The sequence below is a fragment of the Epargyreus clarus genome, unplaced genomic scaffold, assembly GCF_041222505.1.
Source record: "Epargyreus clarus isolate Ecla_fem2 unplaced genomic scaffold, WU_Ecla_fem_2.2 ptg000021l, whole genome shotgun sequence".
Classification (NCBI taxonomy): Eukaryota; Metazoa; Arthropoda; class Insecta; order Lepidoptera; family Hesperiidae; genus Epargyreus; species Epargyreus clarus.
The window spans coordinates 13685710-13702594 of record NW_027332228.1 but is presented as its reverse complement, the minus strand read 5'-3'; the positions used below and the strand labels follow the sequence as shown (position 1 = coordinate 13702594).

General features: G+C 32.9%; 1 protein-coding gene across 1 annotated transcript in view; it reads left to right on the top strand.

Moving 5' to 3' along the window:
* The window catches only part of Obp73a (Odorant-binding protein 73a), a 41497-nt gene that overhangs the window by 1005 nt on the left and 23607 nt on the right, over positions 1 to 16885 (top strand). The window contains exon 2 of the mRNA XM_073084381.1: positions 12429 to 12522. Within this exon, the coding sequence (XP_072940482.1) occupies positions 12429 to 12522 (94 nt within the window). The remainder of the gene's footprint in view (positions 1 to 12428; positions 12523 to 16885) is intronic.

Genomic DNA, 16885 nt, shown 5'->3' with positions numbered 1-16885 from the left:
TTTCTGGTGACTAATCTAAGTATATCCGATGGATGACTACATGACTAAAGTTACTTGTAATCATTTCAATTCTGACTTTTTGTTTCGTATCTCCCAAAACAGTTGTCCTACAGGTGCAGAACTGCAACAATTTCTTAGTGATAAAATTAACTATGCGTTGACTTATCTATACTTACTGCTAATAGAGTATGGAGAACAGGGGTTCTACTTAAAGTAATAAAGTGCCTCATATGTAAGTAAGCCGGCTTCTCAACCCTTCCAAACTTTTCAGTAATTCTTCATAATCAGTAAGTAAAGAGTTGGTGTGGGACCCACGCCCAGCTATGGTCAATTTAAATACAAGCAGACAAATATAACAAAACTTGTATATGTAGAAACAGAACGTTAATATTCTTTGAACCATAAATATCGCCACGAATAGATTGGCTATGGAAAACGCCGGACGCCATATTTTGTCGTTGATTACCATTGACAAGTTCCTGCTTGGAAAACGGAGAAAACACCTGACCCTATAAGCGGACCCTGCGCTACGTATGCATAAAGAAAATAAGATTTTCCGGTCAGTGGAACATGACATGCCGCACTCGCGTTTCACCTATCTAATGACATCTAGATATTAGACTTGGTTCATTAGATTGTATATCATTTAAAATGCATAGGAATTCTTTACTCATATGATATGAATCTGCTTAATAACTTTGCAAAAAAGTACTTTCTCAAAAAACAAAGTTGTTCCAAAAAATATTATTATTTTAGAAGAGATTTTTTGAACTTATTAAACAGTAATAGCCTAGTGGTTTTAAATGGACGTTTTACGCTTTGGTAAGGGATTCGAATATTCGAAGACATTGCGAGGAAACTTACATATCCGAAAGTTTTCTAAAAAATCTCAAAGGAGTGTTAAGTCCACCAATCCCCATTTGACCTTCGGTATTAAATTAAAAATTTACGTGGTTTCTGCCGCCCATGTATATTTATAATATAATTCCATAGATTAGTAAAGATACTTCGCCGCCTTGAAATTGAATGAAGCCACAAACGGATTATTTTAGTAAGTTCTTTTTTTGAATCCTTGACAAATAAAAACATTTTTAGAGAAAATTTACAAATAAATAACTAATTTACGTAATAATTACGTAATTTACGTAATAAGTAAATAATTATTTCAAATATTTTAGGGACATTTTAGCAACGTGACGTGGCAAAACTTTTTTACGCAACTATTTCAATTCTCAAAACTGGGTACATTTTCTTGTTAGGAGTGAGTAATCTTTACTAATCTATGTCTAATTCAGATAAGATTTGATTCCAACCTGGGGTCGGCCACAGATGCGCCTCTATCCCTGAATACTATGCTGGAATGCCTGTAAAAGTATGTCTCTCTTACCAATCTTTGGCGAACCTTTTTGGTTCCATGGCAAGATCTATGCCCAGAATTGAAAAAATATTTTTTGTTAAGGATGATAACGCATCCATTAAAAAGCAGTGGACAAAAATTTGCAATCACGTACAGAGAATATGACAGTATCATAAAGATACCCGTGTCCAAGTTAATGTTTATTTATTATCGCAATACCGGCTTTGAATTATCCAATGTACCAACTATGTTTGTATTACATAAAAACAGTAACTAACAACATACTTAATTGTATAAATTATACCAAAGTCTACGGTTTATTACACCTTGGGTGACACGTTCTGGTTATGTTAGTTTTTAGGGTTCCGTGCCTAAAGGGTAAAAACAGAACCTTATTACTAAGTCTCCTCTGTCTGTCCGTCTGTCACGGGACTCTAACTCTTAAACCGTAATAGCACAGTACAAATATGGATCCATATTTCTACTGTGGTAATAGTAAACATTTGCAATTTTTACAGAATATGTATAAGGGTGGTCGCAAACAACAAATAAAAATAACTATAAAGAAAAAATCTTCAAAATAAATAGGGGTTGCCATACAAACCGCTATTTTTCGACGTTTTTCGCTTTATCTTTTGAACAGTATGCCTGCAATAGCACTTTTCATTTAGTATTGTTATTACAAATACAAAAAATAAAAATAAATGAAAATTAGTGTGTACTGGAGCTTTAGTGTGAAAGTTTGACTCACATTGGCCAATTATTGTTATTATGATGTCACTTTAAGATGATAAATTCGTCAGTCGTCAAACAATTACTGTCCCGCTGGGCATTAGGCCCAATACCACTGCACTGACCAAGTGCGAATTGGTAGACTTCATACACCCTAGAGAATCTCTTTTTGAACTCTCAAATGTGCAGGTTTCATCGTGATATTTTTCTTCACCGCTTAAGAAAGGGATAATTAATTTATAATACGCACATTACTTTGAAAAATCAGAAGTGCGCGCCTAAGATTTGTGCTTCAGACCCTCCGAATGAGAGTTTCAGTTTCTTAACCGGTAGGCTATCTACTAATATTTTTTTCCAGAAAATTCTTTTTTATATTGTACCCGTTTAGTGTTTACTTGACACATACCTACTATTACTTATTTATTTATTTATTGAGTTTGTGGATAATATCCTTTTGAATAGCAAAATTATGTTGTGTTATAAAATGTTACTGCGTATTTTACAATCTGTAGATATAAAAAAATTAAAACGTAGATCATAAGTATGCAAGTTTGTTCTATTATCTGTTACCACAATGTTGTTTAACCGATTTTAAGGTATTTTTAAAGGTTAGGCAAGAGTTTTATCGATAAGCCTGACTTTTATGTTACCATTTGTTAAGAAGTAAGGCAACTTTAATAGCCAATATGTAGGATGAACAGGAATAAGTACTTACAGAAAAGCACTTTACGGTTTTAAGATATTTATTGTTTTTGCATACTTTCTGTGGTAGAAACGAAATTTTTAGACGCTTTTAGAATTTTTAACTAACATTTACCTACTTACATAAATTTTGACGTTGTAACAAAGTAACGTGACAATATTGTTGTAGTGTAATTAGTAAACATATTGTTGTCATTAACCCATTACTATCCAACTGCTGAACACGGGTTTTCTGAGGTTTCCGGGGTATGAAAGGGATATTTAGGCCACAGTCCACTACGTTGGCCAAGTGCAAATTGGTAAACACCCTTGAAAGCTTCCAACCTCACACTCCCCGACTAAGAGGCCAATTTCTATCCACTAGGCTATCACCGCTATTAATAAACATAAAGGTGGTAGAACCCTTTGTGGTTCGACTCCGGCGGCACCGCCATACCTATTTCTGCTTAATAGCAGCAGTGTTAGGCGCTGCTGTGTTCCGTTTTGAAGGGTGTGGTAAGGGAGACATACATTTCCGAGGCGTTCCAGCTTAGTCCTCAGGTAGCGCCGCATCTGTGGCCGACCTCAGGTAGGAATATCTAACCTTATCTGGAGTTGATTACAGATGTCCATGGGCGGCAATAGCCACTTACAATCAGGTGGACTGCAGCTCGTCTGCTTTTCCTTTATTATAAAAAAAGACACCTGATGGAACATGCTAACCGAATAATTATAAAAAAGATGTATTATTTGTCAACATTTTCAATAACAACAATATATTTGGATTCATTAAAAATAGTTTTTTAAAAAGAAAATATGCGTCATTTTTCTGTATTGTACGTATTACGTACTTAGCACGTACACATGTACGTAATTGTACGTACGTACGTATTGTATTGTGGGTAAATGACAAAAGTCAGGTGTCGCCAACAATTGGTGCGTGGAAACAGCGCTAGAGAAAGTAAACGCATTCTGATGCGCTTCGTTTATGTTGTACCACTGTTTTCCATGTTTCTGCCAGGGCCGGATTTAGGGGAGAGGAGTTTCTGGATTTTCTAAAATTTTCAGAGGAAGACGAAAGATCCCGCTCCCGCAATATAGAAAAAAAAACATATTTCAACGAGTTAGCAATTTATAACTTTCTGAGCAGTAACATATGTGTGTGTTGGAAACACTGAAAAACAACAGTGTTGAAATAATTTTATTCTGGGCACAATTTTTTAAAAGATCACGAATTTTTTTTAATTCCGTAAATAATTATGACCCTCGGCAGTTCCTCCTTGTACCACGACCTCTACTTATTTCTTGTCCCAGGGCCTCCGCACCTCCAAATCCGTCCCTGTACTCTGTTATGGTGTGCTAATTTCATATTATAGACAATAGCTTCACAACCATAGCTTTCCCATTAGTACTTACAAAACGTTGGAATATAGAGCTATTGTAGAGCGTTTAAGCTAATGTTCACTCATTTTCCGTAACAATTTGACGTCTAAATAGGTCCTTATTATTTTAATTGATTTTTACAAGCTGTTTTTCTTCTCCTAGTTAGTAGTGTGAAGAAGAATATTTAATTCTTTGACTTAATTAAGTTTAATTTTAGTCTCTATTTGTAATTATAGACTAAGGTAAAAATATTTAGCACATATTTGTTTTGATTGTATCGTTATTAATATGAAAAATGTAAAATTTATAATTATAGCCCTATTTCGATCACTGGACGAACATTAGATTTTATAAAGCGAGCTTATATTTAGTTTTGATTGTAAATCAGTTATGGAGAAAGTAAGTTCAAACTATCGTTTCAACGTTGCAATAAAACGTTCTATAGACTACTTATAATATATAGTAAGTGCTTCAGTATCTCGTAAAATTGTCTGATCCATTTACTTTCGTAGTGCACTTGCGTAATGGTATTTTTTAAGTTCGAACCAATAATTGCTATATTATCTACACATCGGCATCTCCGCATATTACTCTGTTCCGAGTTTAATATAGGCAATGATAATGTGAATAATTATTTGATCATAACTTCTTTTTGTTATATGTAAAGACAAACAACTAAATCGCTTTATTATAATTATTATAGTCGTAAATAACAATACACGAATTTTCGCTGTAAGTGCCATCAGAACACAAAAATACTGAGTGACATCCGATTGTAAAATAGTAGTAGATCTGTGTAATTATATTATTATTATTACCATTATTTTTATATCCCTCTTTATCCAGGTACAAGACATAGATCGAAAATGTAGAAAGAGTACTTAAAGTCAAATTAAATATAGAATAGAATTAAGATATCAATGTATTATATTCACGAAATGTATTAGAAATTCCGAAACTTTCATGATATTACTTGAAGTAGCGAACTGGTTGGAATCATCATCATCAACAACCCATTACTGTCCCACTGCTGGGCACGGTACATAATATTGTACGTGTATCGTGGTTCGATTCTGTTTGAGCCATCGTCTGTTTTTGTATAATAACGGCAGTGTCAAATGTTGCTGTATTTTGGTTTGAAGGGTGTGGTAATTGGGACATACTTTTTCGATGAGCAGCAGTGATTTACCTTCAGGTCAACAGCATACTCATTTGCTATTCGTAAATTAAAAAAAAATGTGTATATGAGCGGCGGTGACCACATTTAAGATGAACCCATACTCTTCAACTTCAAAAAATATCAATTGGTTAAAACACTTTGGCAAAGTTAACGGATCTTGAGACAAATTCGCTTTTTCCACGGTCACCCACACATACCGTATATAGACTGCATGGCTGTAAAAGTCTAAGCAAGGTTTCGCCCACGTCATGAGTCAATGGTTACTGTGTGTCCACAAACATGTGATATTTTGATTTAAGTCTTAAACTCCTCTGAGTTTTTAGTGTCTAGACATTTCCTACACTAATAAGAACTATGTACTGTGTGTGTGAGGCCTTGTTTATAGCAGCGAAATATTGCGTTTATAAGAATAAAGTAAGCCCACTTTAAATAATTGGCCAAGTGTGAGTCGAACTAGTACAAAGGGTTCTCGTATGTATACAATATGATTTTGTTTGTGTTTCTGGTGTGGAAGCACGGAGTTTTAAGTGCAATTTCAGTACATTAAATGTTGTTACTTTTCTTAATACAAAATTAAATTAAATCGTTAGCTAATTATTCGCGATAATCAAAACAAATACTTACATTGATCTAAAGTTATAAGGGCATCATAATCCCACGGAGCTAGGGTTGCCACCTTTTTATTGAAGAATAAATTCTTATGAATATACTTTAGGCAGAAATATATTGCAAATTTAATTTTTCAATGACTTACTACGATATAGGTCAAAATTAAATAATGTATTGATGATTTGTATCAAAATATATCACATTTTCATATATATTTAGGACGGCAATCGAAATGCAAAACCCCTTCTAAAACACGTACCCATGTACCTAACACGCTGTATAATATAGTGGGTACGGGTAGCAACCCTACATTAAGCAAATAGCAAATAACTTGCAACAAATTAAGCACACGGGCCAAGTGTTCCATATACATATAGCGGTTGCACAACTTGGATCTACTCGTTCGGATTGCAAGCATGATCTTAAATGGCTATGGTTGCTCAAGTGACAGAATTTATTTTCAATGGCTTATGTAAGGCGCTAAGCTACCTAGACCAGAACCTAACTTGACGTAAAAATAAGTCCAGCTACACTTTTCTAAATTTACTGATCTTTATTGGGTTACCTTAGTATTTATGTATAGAATAATTATTGTGTTTTTTTTATTATGGCCTATATTAATAATTTTATAGAAGTAATTTTATTAATAATAAATAAATAATTTAAAATTAAATTGAAGATACCATTTATAAACGCTTATATATGACAGAACCTATATAATTAAAAAAAAATAGTTTTTAATTTGAAGGGCGTTTAAGGGAGGTAACATACGAGCGATAGTAAGGCAATACAGGACGACTGTCGGCGCCTGTCGATAACGATTGCCCGCAACCGATATTGGTCGGCGGCACAGGCTGTCGCTCGTGTATAACGTTTTACCTATGTAACAAGAATCTACGATTATCATAAAACATGGCCTTTAAATGTGAGTGAAACCGCGGGGCATAGCCACTAACTTTTACCACAAACTCTACTTTTCACATATTACCTATACATTTCGTAGCATTTTCGTTTAAGTCATATCATAAGTGAAAATAAAACAATTTTAAAAGTTAAAAGAGTACTAAGGGACTAAAACTCGGCCAATCAATTAGTAGTCGAGAAAGTGCGAGCATTGCATGTCTGTTCTCTACGCATGATACACGTCCAACAGCAATTCTGTACCAAAATCACGCCCATGTAACTTTCGCCTACATTCTCTATAGTCGATACTACTACTTAGCATTTTCTACGGATGTCTATCATTATAAATCAATCAATCAATACATATAAAATATAAAATAAAATCAGTCAAGTGCGAGTCGAATTTGCACTGTTACCAAAACCTACGTAATTTATTTTGGGGATGAATGGAATGGAATTTGAAATTTGAAGCTTAGCGTATATTATATTCCAAGTTTATTCTGTTAATAATTTTATTTTTTATGAATAAATAATTAAATTATTTTTACTAATTAGTTTTAATGAGTTTAATAATGTTCTAATTCAATAAATAAATAAAGAGGCAATTACACGGTATTTGGTTTACCACTTGCAGTTTGACATTTATAATGACCCGAGATCACCAAGAGTCGTTTTTTATTTCCTGATGCTCGTATAATATCACGATTATTCCAATTCTAATCCATAAATTAAAACAACGTCTGAACTTTAATAATTCATCAAGTGTGTCTGTCTAGACATATTAAACATTTCAGCTTTAATAAAAATCGAAATCACACTATAATATATTTTTTAAATAAAACATGAAACATATTTTTTGTTGATCACTTTATTACTCATATACGACAAATACCATAAACAAAAGCTTTAAAATGTAAAACAATTTAGATTGAGTACCTATTAGCTATCTATTATGATGTCGTTGATTAGCTAATACTTAAAACCTAACCTAACTAATCTAACCTAAGCCTAATTCGGTGCAGCTCGGACGTTCAGTTTGTTTTTTAACATCCGGCGAGTATATGTTTCATTTTATTCGAAAAATCTGTGAACATAAGGTGCATAGGCTATAATAGTCGCGGCGAAACTTTTAACAGTCAAGTTGACCAGTATTTAACCGCCAAAGCTACCAATTGCTGAAGCAATAGTAGCCGTAGTCAGTCAGTCAGACGTGATGAGGTCAGTGCAATATATAAGCCTTTTCCTTTAGTTTGTCATTTATCACTTCCCAGAATTTGATCCTTGTAAGCGACACTAACCGATAGTGAAATAATGCAAATATGTTTCTTTGTCAAAATGAACTTCAATTCCTGGCTAGGGAAAATTTAAAAAATAATAATGATGCAGATTTATTTTTTATCAAAATCGGCCTCGTATCTCCTTTCAGCATTTTTCGCTTATCCTTATAGTTTCTGATTTGGTCATTAAGGCCCACTTGAAAAATTCACCCTGTACATAATTCGTTGAACTATTAGAAAACATACAAGTCTTGTATTGAATTCGTTATGCGAGATTCAATGACACTGTAGTGAAACAACAATCACTTGTTTCGTTGTATGTTGCCACTTCTGCGCCAAAATATTACTATGGATTGGGGCCGACCGTCAGTAGTATAGAACTGTCGGTTTCGACGTCGTTTAAGATTTTTAAATGTTCTTTCTAATTCTAAAGTGGTTTTTGAAAGAATAACATTTTTTGTTATAGGCACGATAACAGCTAATATTTTGCTATTAAGCACGGATCGACTCTAATCACATTTAAGCCCGATATTAATAACTAAACTGTCCAATGTTTTGCTTACTGAAGAGCGACATTTGATAGTATTTGCCTACAAAAAATTGACAATACAAAAAATGACGAAAAAAATATGGATTTGATTATTAAAAACAGGCATTAGAATGATTTAGACCATATTTCGCGGCGATGTTAAAGTGTGTAACTGAACTCTACTCTACACCCCTTTACGTTGTGGAGAATTCTTACTTACGGAGATTTGCTCGCAATGTTTATCCTGCACCATTAGAACAAGTGACAAGTTTATTCAATACGCACATAACTTCGAAACATCAAAGTTCCTTGTTTCATAATTAACATATTAAATTAATATCATTACCTACAACATTTGCGTTCTCAAATAGGACTACGGTCTAGGTCGGCGTCATTTTGGTAAGGTTATTGCTACATCAATTGTATAGTTGGACTGATATACCTGTTGTCTAATCATGTCTATAAACGGCACCTCACGGTCAAGCTAAAACGTGGGTGACGTTGAGAATCTCTTCGATGACGACTTTGTCATTTATACAATACCTAAGTGGTTTTAATTTGTTGAATGTAGCTTTGAATGATTTGAATTGAAGAAAAGGAATTACATTAGTCTAACTGAAGTGCTCTCTTTCTGTCTGACATGACGTGCTGATTTAGATATTTAGTTTGTTTAGGTATATAAATGATTTAGGAGTTGGATACATAAAGGAGATTACTGAAAAACTCCCTTTTCCAGTTCTTAGGAAAAAGTTAAAGTATCCCGTAAATAGTTAAGGTACTTACCACCTAAATCATTAACATTTGAAAAAACGTAATTATTAATTGCCTTGTTCTGTTGTTATTAAACATCTGCCATTTAGACCGTTTATTTTTTTATTTATATTTTGGATATCTATTTTTAATTATTATTTGGATAATTATTTGGATATATTTAATTCTTTTAAGTAATCCTAAAAACGTACGTATTCAAGAACCTGCTGTCCTTCGTCCTCCTTTATTTATATTTATTAACATTTACTGGATGTTTAGTTACGTGATCGTCATAACCGAAGCTGCTGAATAGTAAAATCACTGTGCACTATGGTACAAACCAGTTAGCTGGTAACCTACTTTAGTATTTAAAACAATGCGTCATATTGTAGAGCATTCGTCATGTTAATTTTATGTGACGCTATGTTTGTTTTGTAATAATATTCATGGACTTCAAGCACAAGTACTTCATATAATTTTACAAATAAATCGGTATCTACACTAATATTATAAAGAGGAAACTTTGTTTGTTTGTTTGGTTGTAATGAATAGGCTCAAAAAGTAATGGACCGATGTAAAAATTCTTTCACCATTCGAAAGCTACATTATCCACGAGTAATATAGGCTATATTTTATATGAAATATATTTGATAAATAGATTTTGAGACAGTACAAAGTTCGCCGGGTCAGCTAGTATTTAATATAGGTAATGTATTTTTCACGCACACGCAGTTACATTTATTTAGAAATGTAAAAGTAAATTTTGAATATGTTTCGATCATAGTTGTATTACCTGTCATTGGTTTCGATATACTTAAATGACAAAAGAATTTCTTTCAAAAAATGATTTCGTAATATATACGAAATCATTCTTTTATTAACAAATATTTTCATTAATAAGTTATTACATTTTAATAATTAATAACCCAAAATTTCAAACTCCCTGCATTATTATGCGAACTAAAGCCTCACTTATATCATAGTATATCTACAGATAGACAAAAATAAAAAGCACAAATTAACACCGATATAAAGATATAATATGGCCATATGGAGAATAGCAGATAAAAATCCTATAACAAATACATAAATTTGTATCTTAGTTCGACAAAACAGAACGTAACCTGTGCATTAACAATGTAACTTATTTAATGCGTTTTGTGTAATGCGCAAGGCGCAACACAATAAAGTCATTTGAATGCACTGTGCGTTATTCGAATCGAGATGTATCGTCCCACTGCTGTCCTCTTCTGCTCGCTTCGAATATCATTAATCGTTATAACGATAACAGCAATAATAGTTATAAAATATAACGACAAAACGTAAATAGCTAAAAATAACGGTAATAATTTATAATATTTCGTCCAATGATACCAACATGATAATGCCAAAGGCATATAGGTTTAAGAAGGTGCATCTTAATTAAACGCTTCTTATTTACTTATATCTGCAATATAGGTATCAGTGTTTCCACTACTATAATCTAATTTGTAAGCCATTGAAGACACGCTTACCTCCAGATATTAATCTTATGACCGAATTTCCTTCAAAGTAAAGTCATTCATTTATGGTATTTTCGACTAATTAACATTTAGAGTGCAATGTGCATTATACCACTGGACCAAGAAATGCATCACACCTTAGTGCATATGACGAAAATATTATAAGTATTATAACGATCATAATAATATCTGTAATAACAAATAACGATAACGACAAAGTAAAATATGTATAATATTAACGTTATGAAAGTCGAGTAATAAATTTTAATCATGACGTTATTGTTGTAAATGGTTATAATGGCCAGAATAAAAATAAATTGTATTGCCACTTTCGTACGTTTACAAAATAATATATAAAAACCTTGGCTTGTGAGTTGTATTAAAAATTAACACTTACGAGTATACTATATCCAAAATAGATGTAGTTCTGAAGATCTTTAATCTCACTGGAATACTTAAACCCGTTTAAATACTTTTACTTCAATTTATATGAAATCACTCTGAAAGTATAACACACCTCATAAAAATAGGTAAGTACAAAAAAAACTGATTCCATAAAAATAGATGTTATTAAAAACAAATGTGGTATGATACGAGTATTAATAATTTTACAGAACATTTAAAGAAATAATTAATTTACACATTTACGGATGTTAATTAATATTAACGTAACCTTTATTATTTACCTACTTAGATATAAATAATTTGACCCCACTTTGACACAAATTTATTTGTAGTTAGATCTTCTTGTGGGTGACCACAAGTGTCAAGCTTAGAGACTTATTTAAGTGTAATATTATGTAACAGATATTCAGGGTTACTTATTTATGCACTTAAGTATAATTTGATCTTATTTCATTAGTTAGTTGAACGGTAGAAAATAATTCTTTGGTTAGATTCAACATACGAGGAACGTGATAGTAGTACATTATTAACTACATAAATGGCAAAAAAAATACGAGGTATAGGTACCCAGGTATGGGCAATGAAAATCTTAAAATTTGCAGGCCAAACTTAAGGATCTTAAAGAATTCGCGGGCCGTAGGGAAATGTAGGTAGGTAAAGTAGGGCCAAAGTAGTTGCGGGCGTAGTACATTACATAAAGGCTTAGTGTAGATTCGATTTTGCCGCCTACAATACAAAATTATGCTATTATCTAAAACGTTCCGCGGGCCGGATCCTAAGCAGAGGCGGGCCACACCCGATCCGCGGGCCGGCGTTTACTAATATAAACGATACAATTATTTTTTTCCATGGCAAGGTTTTACAAAATGAAGTCTGTATGGTTTTTATCTGTGCAAACAATGGTCGAATCGTGAATGCTCTGTGAACCCATTGTCGTTGACCATGCTCAATCTCCCATGACACCTGATTGTTTAGGCAGTTACATTCAAACAAATGAAAGTGTTGTTAAAATCTTTCAAAAACATTTATATTTACTTGTCGCATACAGGTGTATGCGACAAGTAAATATAAATGTTACTGTTACCTAGGTGTAATATATAAATTGTTATCTTTTTTTCAGGAGACAAGATGTCGGAACCCGCCCACAGCTCCACAGAAGATAGAACGAGTCATCACTCTGTGTCAAGACGAAATTAAACTTTCGATACTCAGAGGTGAGTTATTGTCATGTGGACATTAAATTATACTACTTAGGCTTTGTACAAAGTTACCTATTAGGTACATATAGTTTCGTATGTAACTTCTAAATATGTAGCAAATAACAGTTACAAAAAACTAACAGTTAAAAAAAATAACAGTTTTCAAAAACTGTGTAGGTAATATATTACGTCGAAAAACAATTGTAAGCCAGTTTGATATTTTGAAATATTCGTAACGATCAAAGGTTTTTAAATATGTATATGTATGTGTGGCGGAGCGGTCTCCATACCGATCTATCGAGTAAAAGATTTCAGATTCGATCCGCGGCCAGACTAAATGGTGCATATATGTGTTCTTGGTCTTTGTGTATATTCATAGCACAATAGTAAATAGCCCCTGTAATAGTAAATAGCCCCTGGATGACATTTTAATCTTAATTGCAAATAATTGTAATTCTTAATAATTCTAATGACATGGGAAATAGCTAATTTAATATAAAATAATATATATAATAATATAAAAAAAAATGTAATAAATGGTAATAAATTGTGAATTATAATAGGTACTAACGTAGTATATAAGTAATCTTTTACTAACACACATTATATGGGACTTAAGTTGCCTGAAATAAAGAATTTTTAATTTATTTTTTTAATTTTAATAGCATTCTGACACAGGGTGGGGACTATGAGTGTAGAAAGTGTCTTTTAATCTATACATATAAATAAAATTGGAGTGTCTTTTTAATATTGAAATAACCGCTTTTTACTACATGCATATGAATATACATACGGTACATACATCAAAATAACATATTTTACAATTTTTGTCTGTCTGTTTGTTTTGACTTATCTCTGAAATGGCTGAACCGATTTTGACGGGACTTTTATTGGCAAGTAGCTGATGTAATAAGGAGTAACTTAGGCTATTTATATGTTAAAACTCGCTGTGCTCCGCGGTTTCACCCGCGTTATTCCTTTTTAACGCGGGTGAAACCGCGGAGCACAGCGTAATATCCAGTTGGCACCGTCGCTACCAAGACGATTAACATTATGCGACTACTAATACGTCAACATGTGTAAAAATCTGCCAAGCCGTTTTGACCACAGGCCGCACGAGGGAATGGACCTACATATTACATACATAAATGTATACGAAAAATACCAAATATAAATCACCGTTTTTATTTTTTTCTGTGTGTCAGTACAGGTTGAACTTGAAATCGACTGGTCCAATTTGGTTTGCACTTTCACTTAAATGTCACTTAACTGGAAGAAAAATAAGTGTACTTTGTAGGTACCATGTAATCTGTAATTTTGGGCAACATGGTTGTAATAAAACTAATTTACGATCGTCAATAATAATAATTAATCTATTAATTCAGTTGTTGCCTATTACCTAATTACGATCTTTTTTTTCTTCTACTGTGAGATTTCGATCTTTTCTAGGCATAATATTGGACAGATCGATTAATAATGAGATTAAATGGATTTGTTCTCTGTTTATACAAATACATATTATGAATCTGACCCAATCTATTAGAATGAGTAAGTACTAACTTTATGACTACCTCTGACATACTTTGCTTGTCCTTTTATTAGTTTTGTATTAGGTAATATAATAAGTTGTAGAGAAAATTTCAAAGTAAATAATAATCATATCTCTACTAGCAATTAGATTATGTGTTTATTTATGTGCACCTATGTGTTTATTGACCTTTATTTTAATAAGGCTCTTTTGATCTCAGATCTCAGAGATTACTTGAACCATAGACTTGGAATTTTTTCGCTATATTTAAAGATTGTAAACTTTTGGATGCCTAATTTATAAAATTAAATCTTTGGTCTATAAATGCAATTTATTAAGTTGTATGTGTATATTTATTATGTGAATTGAATTGATCTGATATGCATTTCATAAAGTACACATATATTATAAATTTATTACGTTTTGAGATAGCGTTATTGCACTACGCAATATAATAATATAAACAAACAATTATGTCTTATGCGTCATATAGTAATCGTGATAATCTAGATCTTTTAGAGGACATTTTGTAAATATACCTATGTGAATGTGTACCTACATCACATGTTTGAATACATCTTATTAAATTATCAAGTTGACTGCTTCTAACATTTGCCTTGATATTTAACGGATGAATTGTATAACATTGCTATACTGGGAGTGTAGAAAGAACATCACATAATTAAATTATTTAATAACTGGTTCTAAAAATAATAATGTGGTATTGCACAACTATGTACTTTACGGTTCTAACATAATTTAAGTCCTTGTTGTCTTAGATAAGTAAAATACATAGATTGATAACTCCTAACAAGAAAATGTAATCAGTTTTAAGAATTGAAGTAGTTGCGTATTTAAAGTGCTGGCACGTCTCCGTTTTAAAATGTCCCTAAAATATCTGTTTTACTTATCAGAGCTTCATGCATACAAAGTATAAGTAAGTATGTGTGCATCTAACAATATTTACAAGTACATACATTATTTTACGACGTCTGACTTCTTAGATCCTAAAAAGCTGTTTAGATACAAACTCCTAGCCTTCTAAACTCTTAGCCTTAGTTTAAGAGAAAGTTATTTACTAAGGCGTCAACAAAATAACATCTTACAGTAAATCGTCTCTATTTAGCAACGTAATCCCAAGCCAGTAAATCAAGAAAGCGTATTTCCCAACGCAAGTCGCGGAAACCGCAAACGACAACATATTTGCGGCTTCGCTGGTTTAGCAACACCGCTGATCACTTCCTAAGGTTGCCCAACTTTGACAACCGCCACTTGAAGCCCTAACTTGACTAGAAGATGCTCTTAAGTAAGAGTATGATTTAGATCCTCTAAAAAGTCATGAGTAGAAGCTTGAATTAAAAATAATAGGAATAAAGGTTCCTCAATATTTTTACTTGAGATCAACAGGTACGATCAGAAATAAAGTTTCCTTAATATGTTTACTTAAGATTTAAGTTACAATACAGCTTAGGTTTTAAAATATGAGAAGTTGTTAATTGTCATTTTTCTATTAATTTATTAGGGTTCCGTAGCAAGGGTAAAAACGACACCCTATTACTAGGCCTCCGTCTATCTCAGGGCTCTATCACTGATACTGTAATAGATAGACACTTGAAATTTTCACAAAATATGTGTAATCTATGGCTGCTATGACAACATACACTAAAACTAAATGCCAATTTGATGGCACGGAACCTTTCGTTTGCGAGTTCGACTCGCACTTGGTCAATTATTCTTTCTAAATATCATTTAATTAGTCTCATAGGTATAAGACTTAGAATTGAGGCTCTAAATAGTAACAAATAAGGCTGTAAATAGACAGAGATAGCACTTATCGGTATATTATGAATGACATTTAAATGCCTCTGGTTGCTTCTACGGTAATGTATGCCAATCATAAAGGCTACCATATTGCGTTTTGACTTATTTTTATAATATAGGAGTAGCAGACGAGCATGCAGTGCAACTGATAGAGAGTGGCTGCTACCGCCCAAGGATATCTGTACTCAACCTCAGATAGGATTAGACCTGTGGTTGGCCACAGATGTGCCGCTACCCATGAGCACTAAACTGGAATGCCTCGGAAAAGTATGTTCCTCTTACCACACCCTTTAAAACAGAATTCAGCAGCGCTTAACACTGCTGTTGTAAGGCAGAAATAGGTGTGGGGTTCTACCACCTTCAAAGACTATTTTATAGAAATAAAATACGTTTTACGGTTACAAAGATTCAACAGTAAAAGTAAGCTAAACTGTAGCATTTGTGTATGAGCACTAAACGAATAACTTCAATCCTCGGGGTCGTCTAGTCAAGGTTAGCGAGACGCAGTGAAAGTAAACAGACAAACAGTACGAACGGGAACCGTATTATATAACCATTACGTGCGACAATATGTCTGTGATGTGATGTCCGATTGGCATTTCGTTGTGCACGTAATATCGTTGATAAACAATATAAAGGCCAAATTAGAATTAAAATGACTATATCAATTTAAATGTATATCGATATAATAGTTTATCAATATCGATTTGCAAGGAGGTACAACATGAATAAATGGGATCCATGTTATATAACCCATTACGAGCGACAATATGTCTGTGATGTGATGTCCGATTGGCATTTCGTTGTGCACGCAACATATGTAGTTGATAAACAATATAAAGACCAAATTAGAGCTAAAGTAACTATAGCAATATCAATAAACAAGTATAACAATAGTGCAGGACCTATATAAGTATACAAAGAGGTACAATATGGATAAACAAGAACCATATTGTATAACCATTACGTGTGATAATATATCTGTAATGTGATGTCCGATTGGCATTTCGTGTATACGTAATATGATAT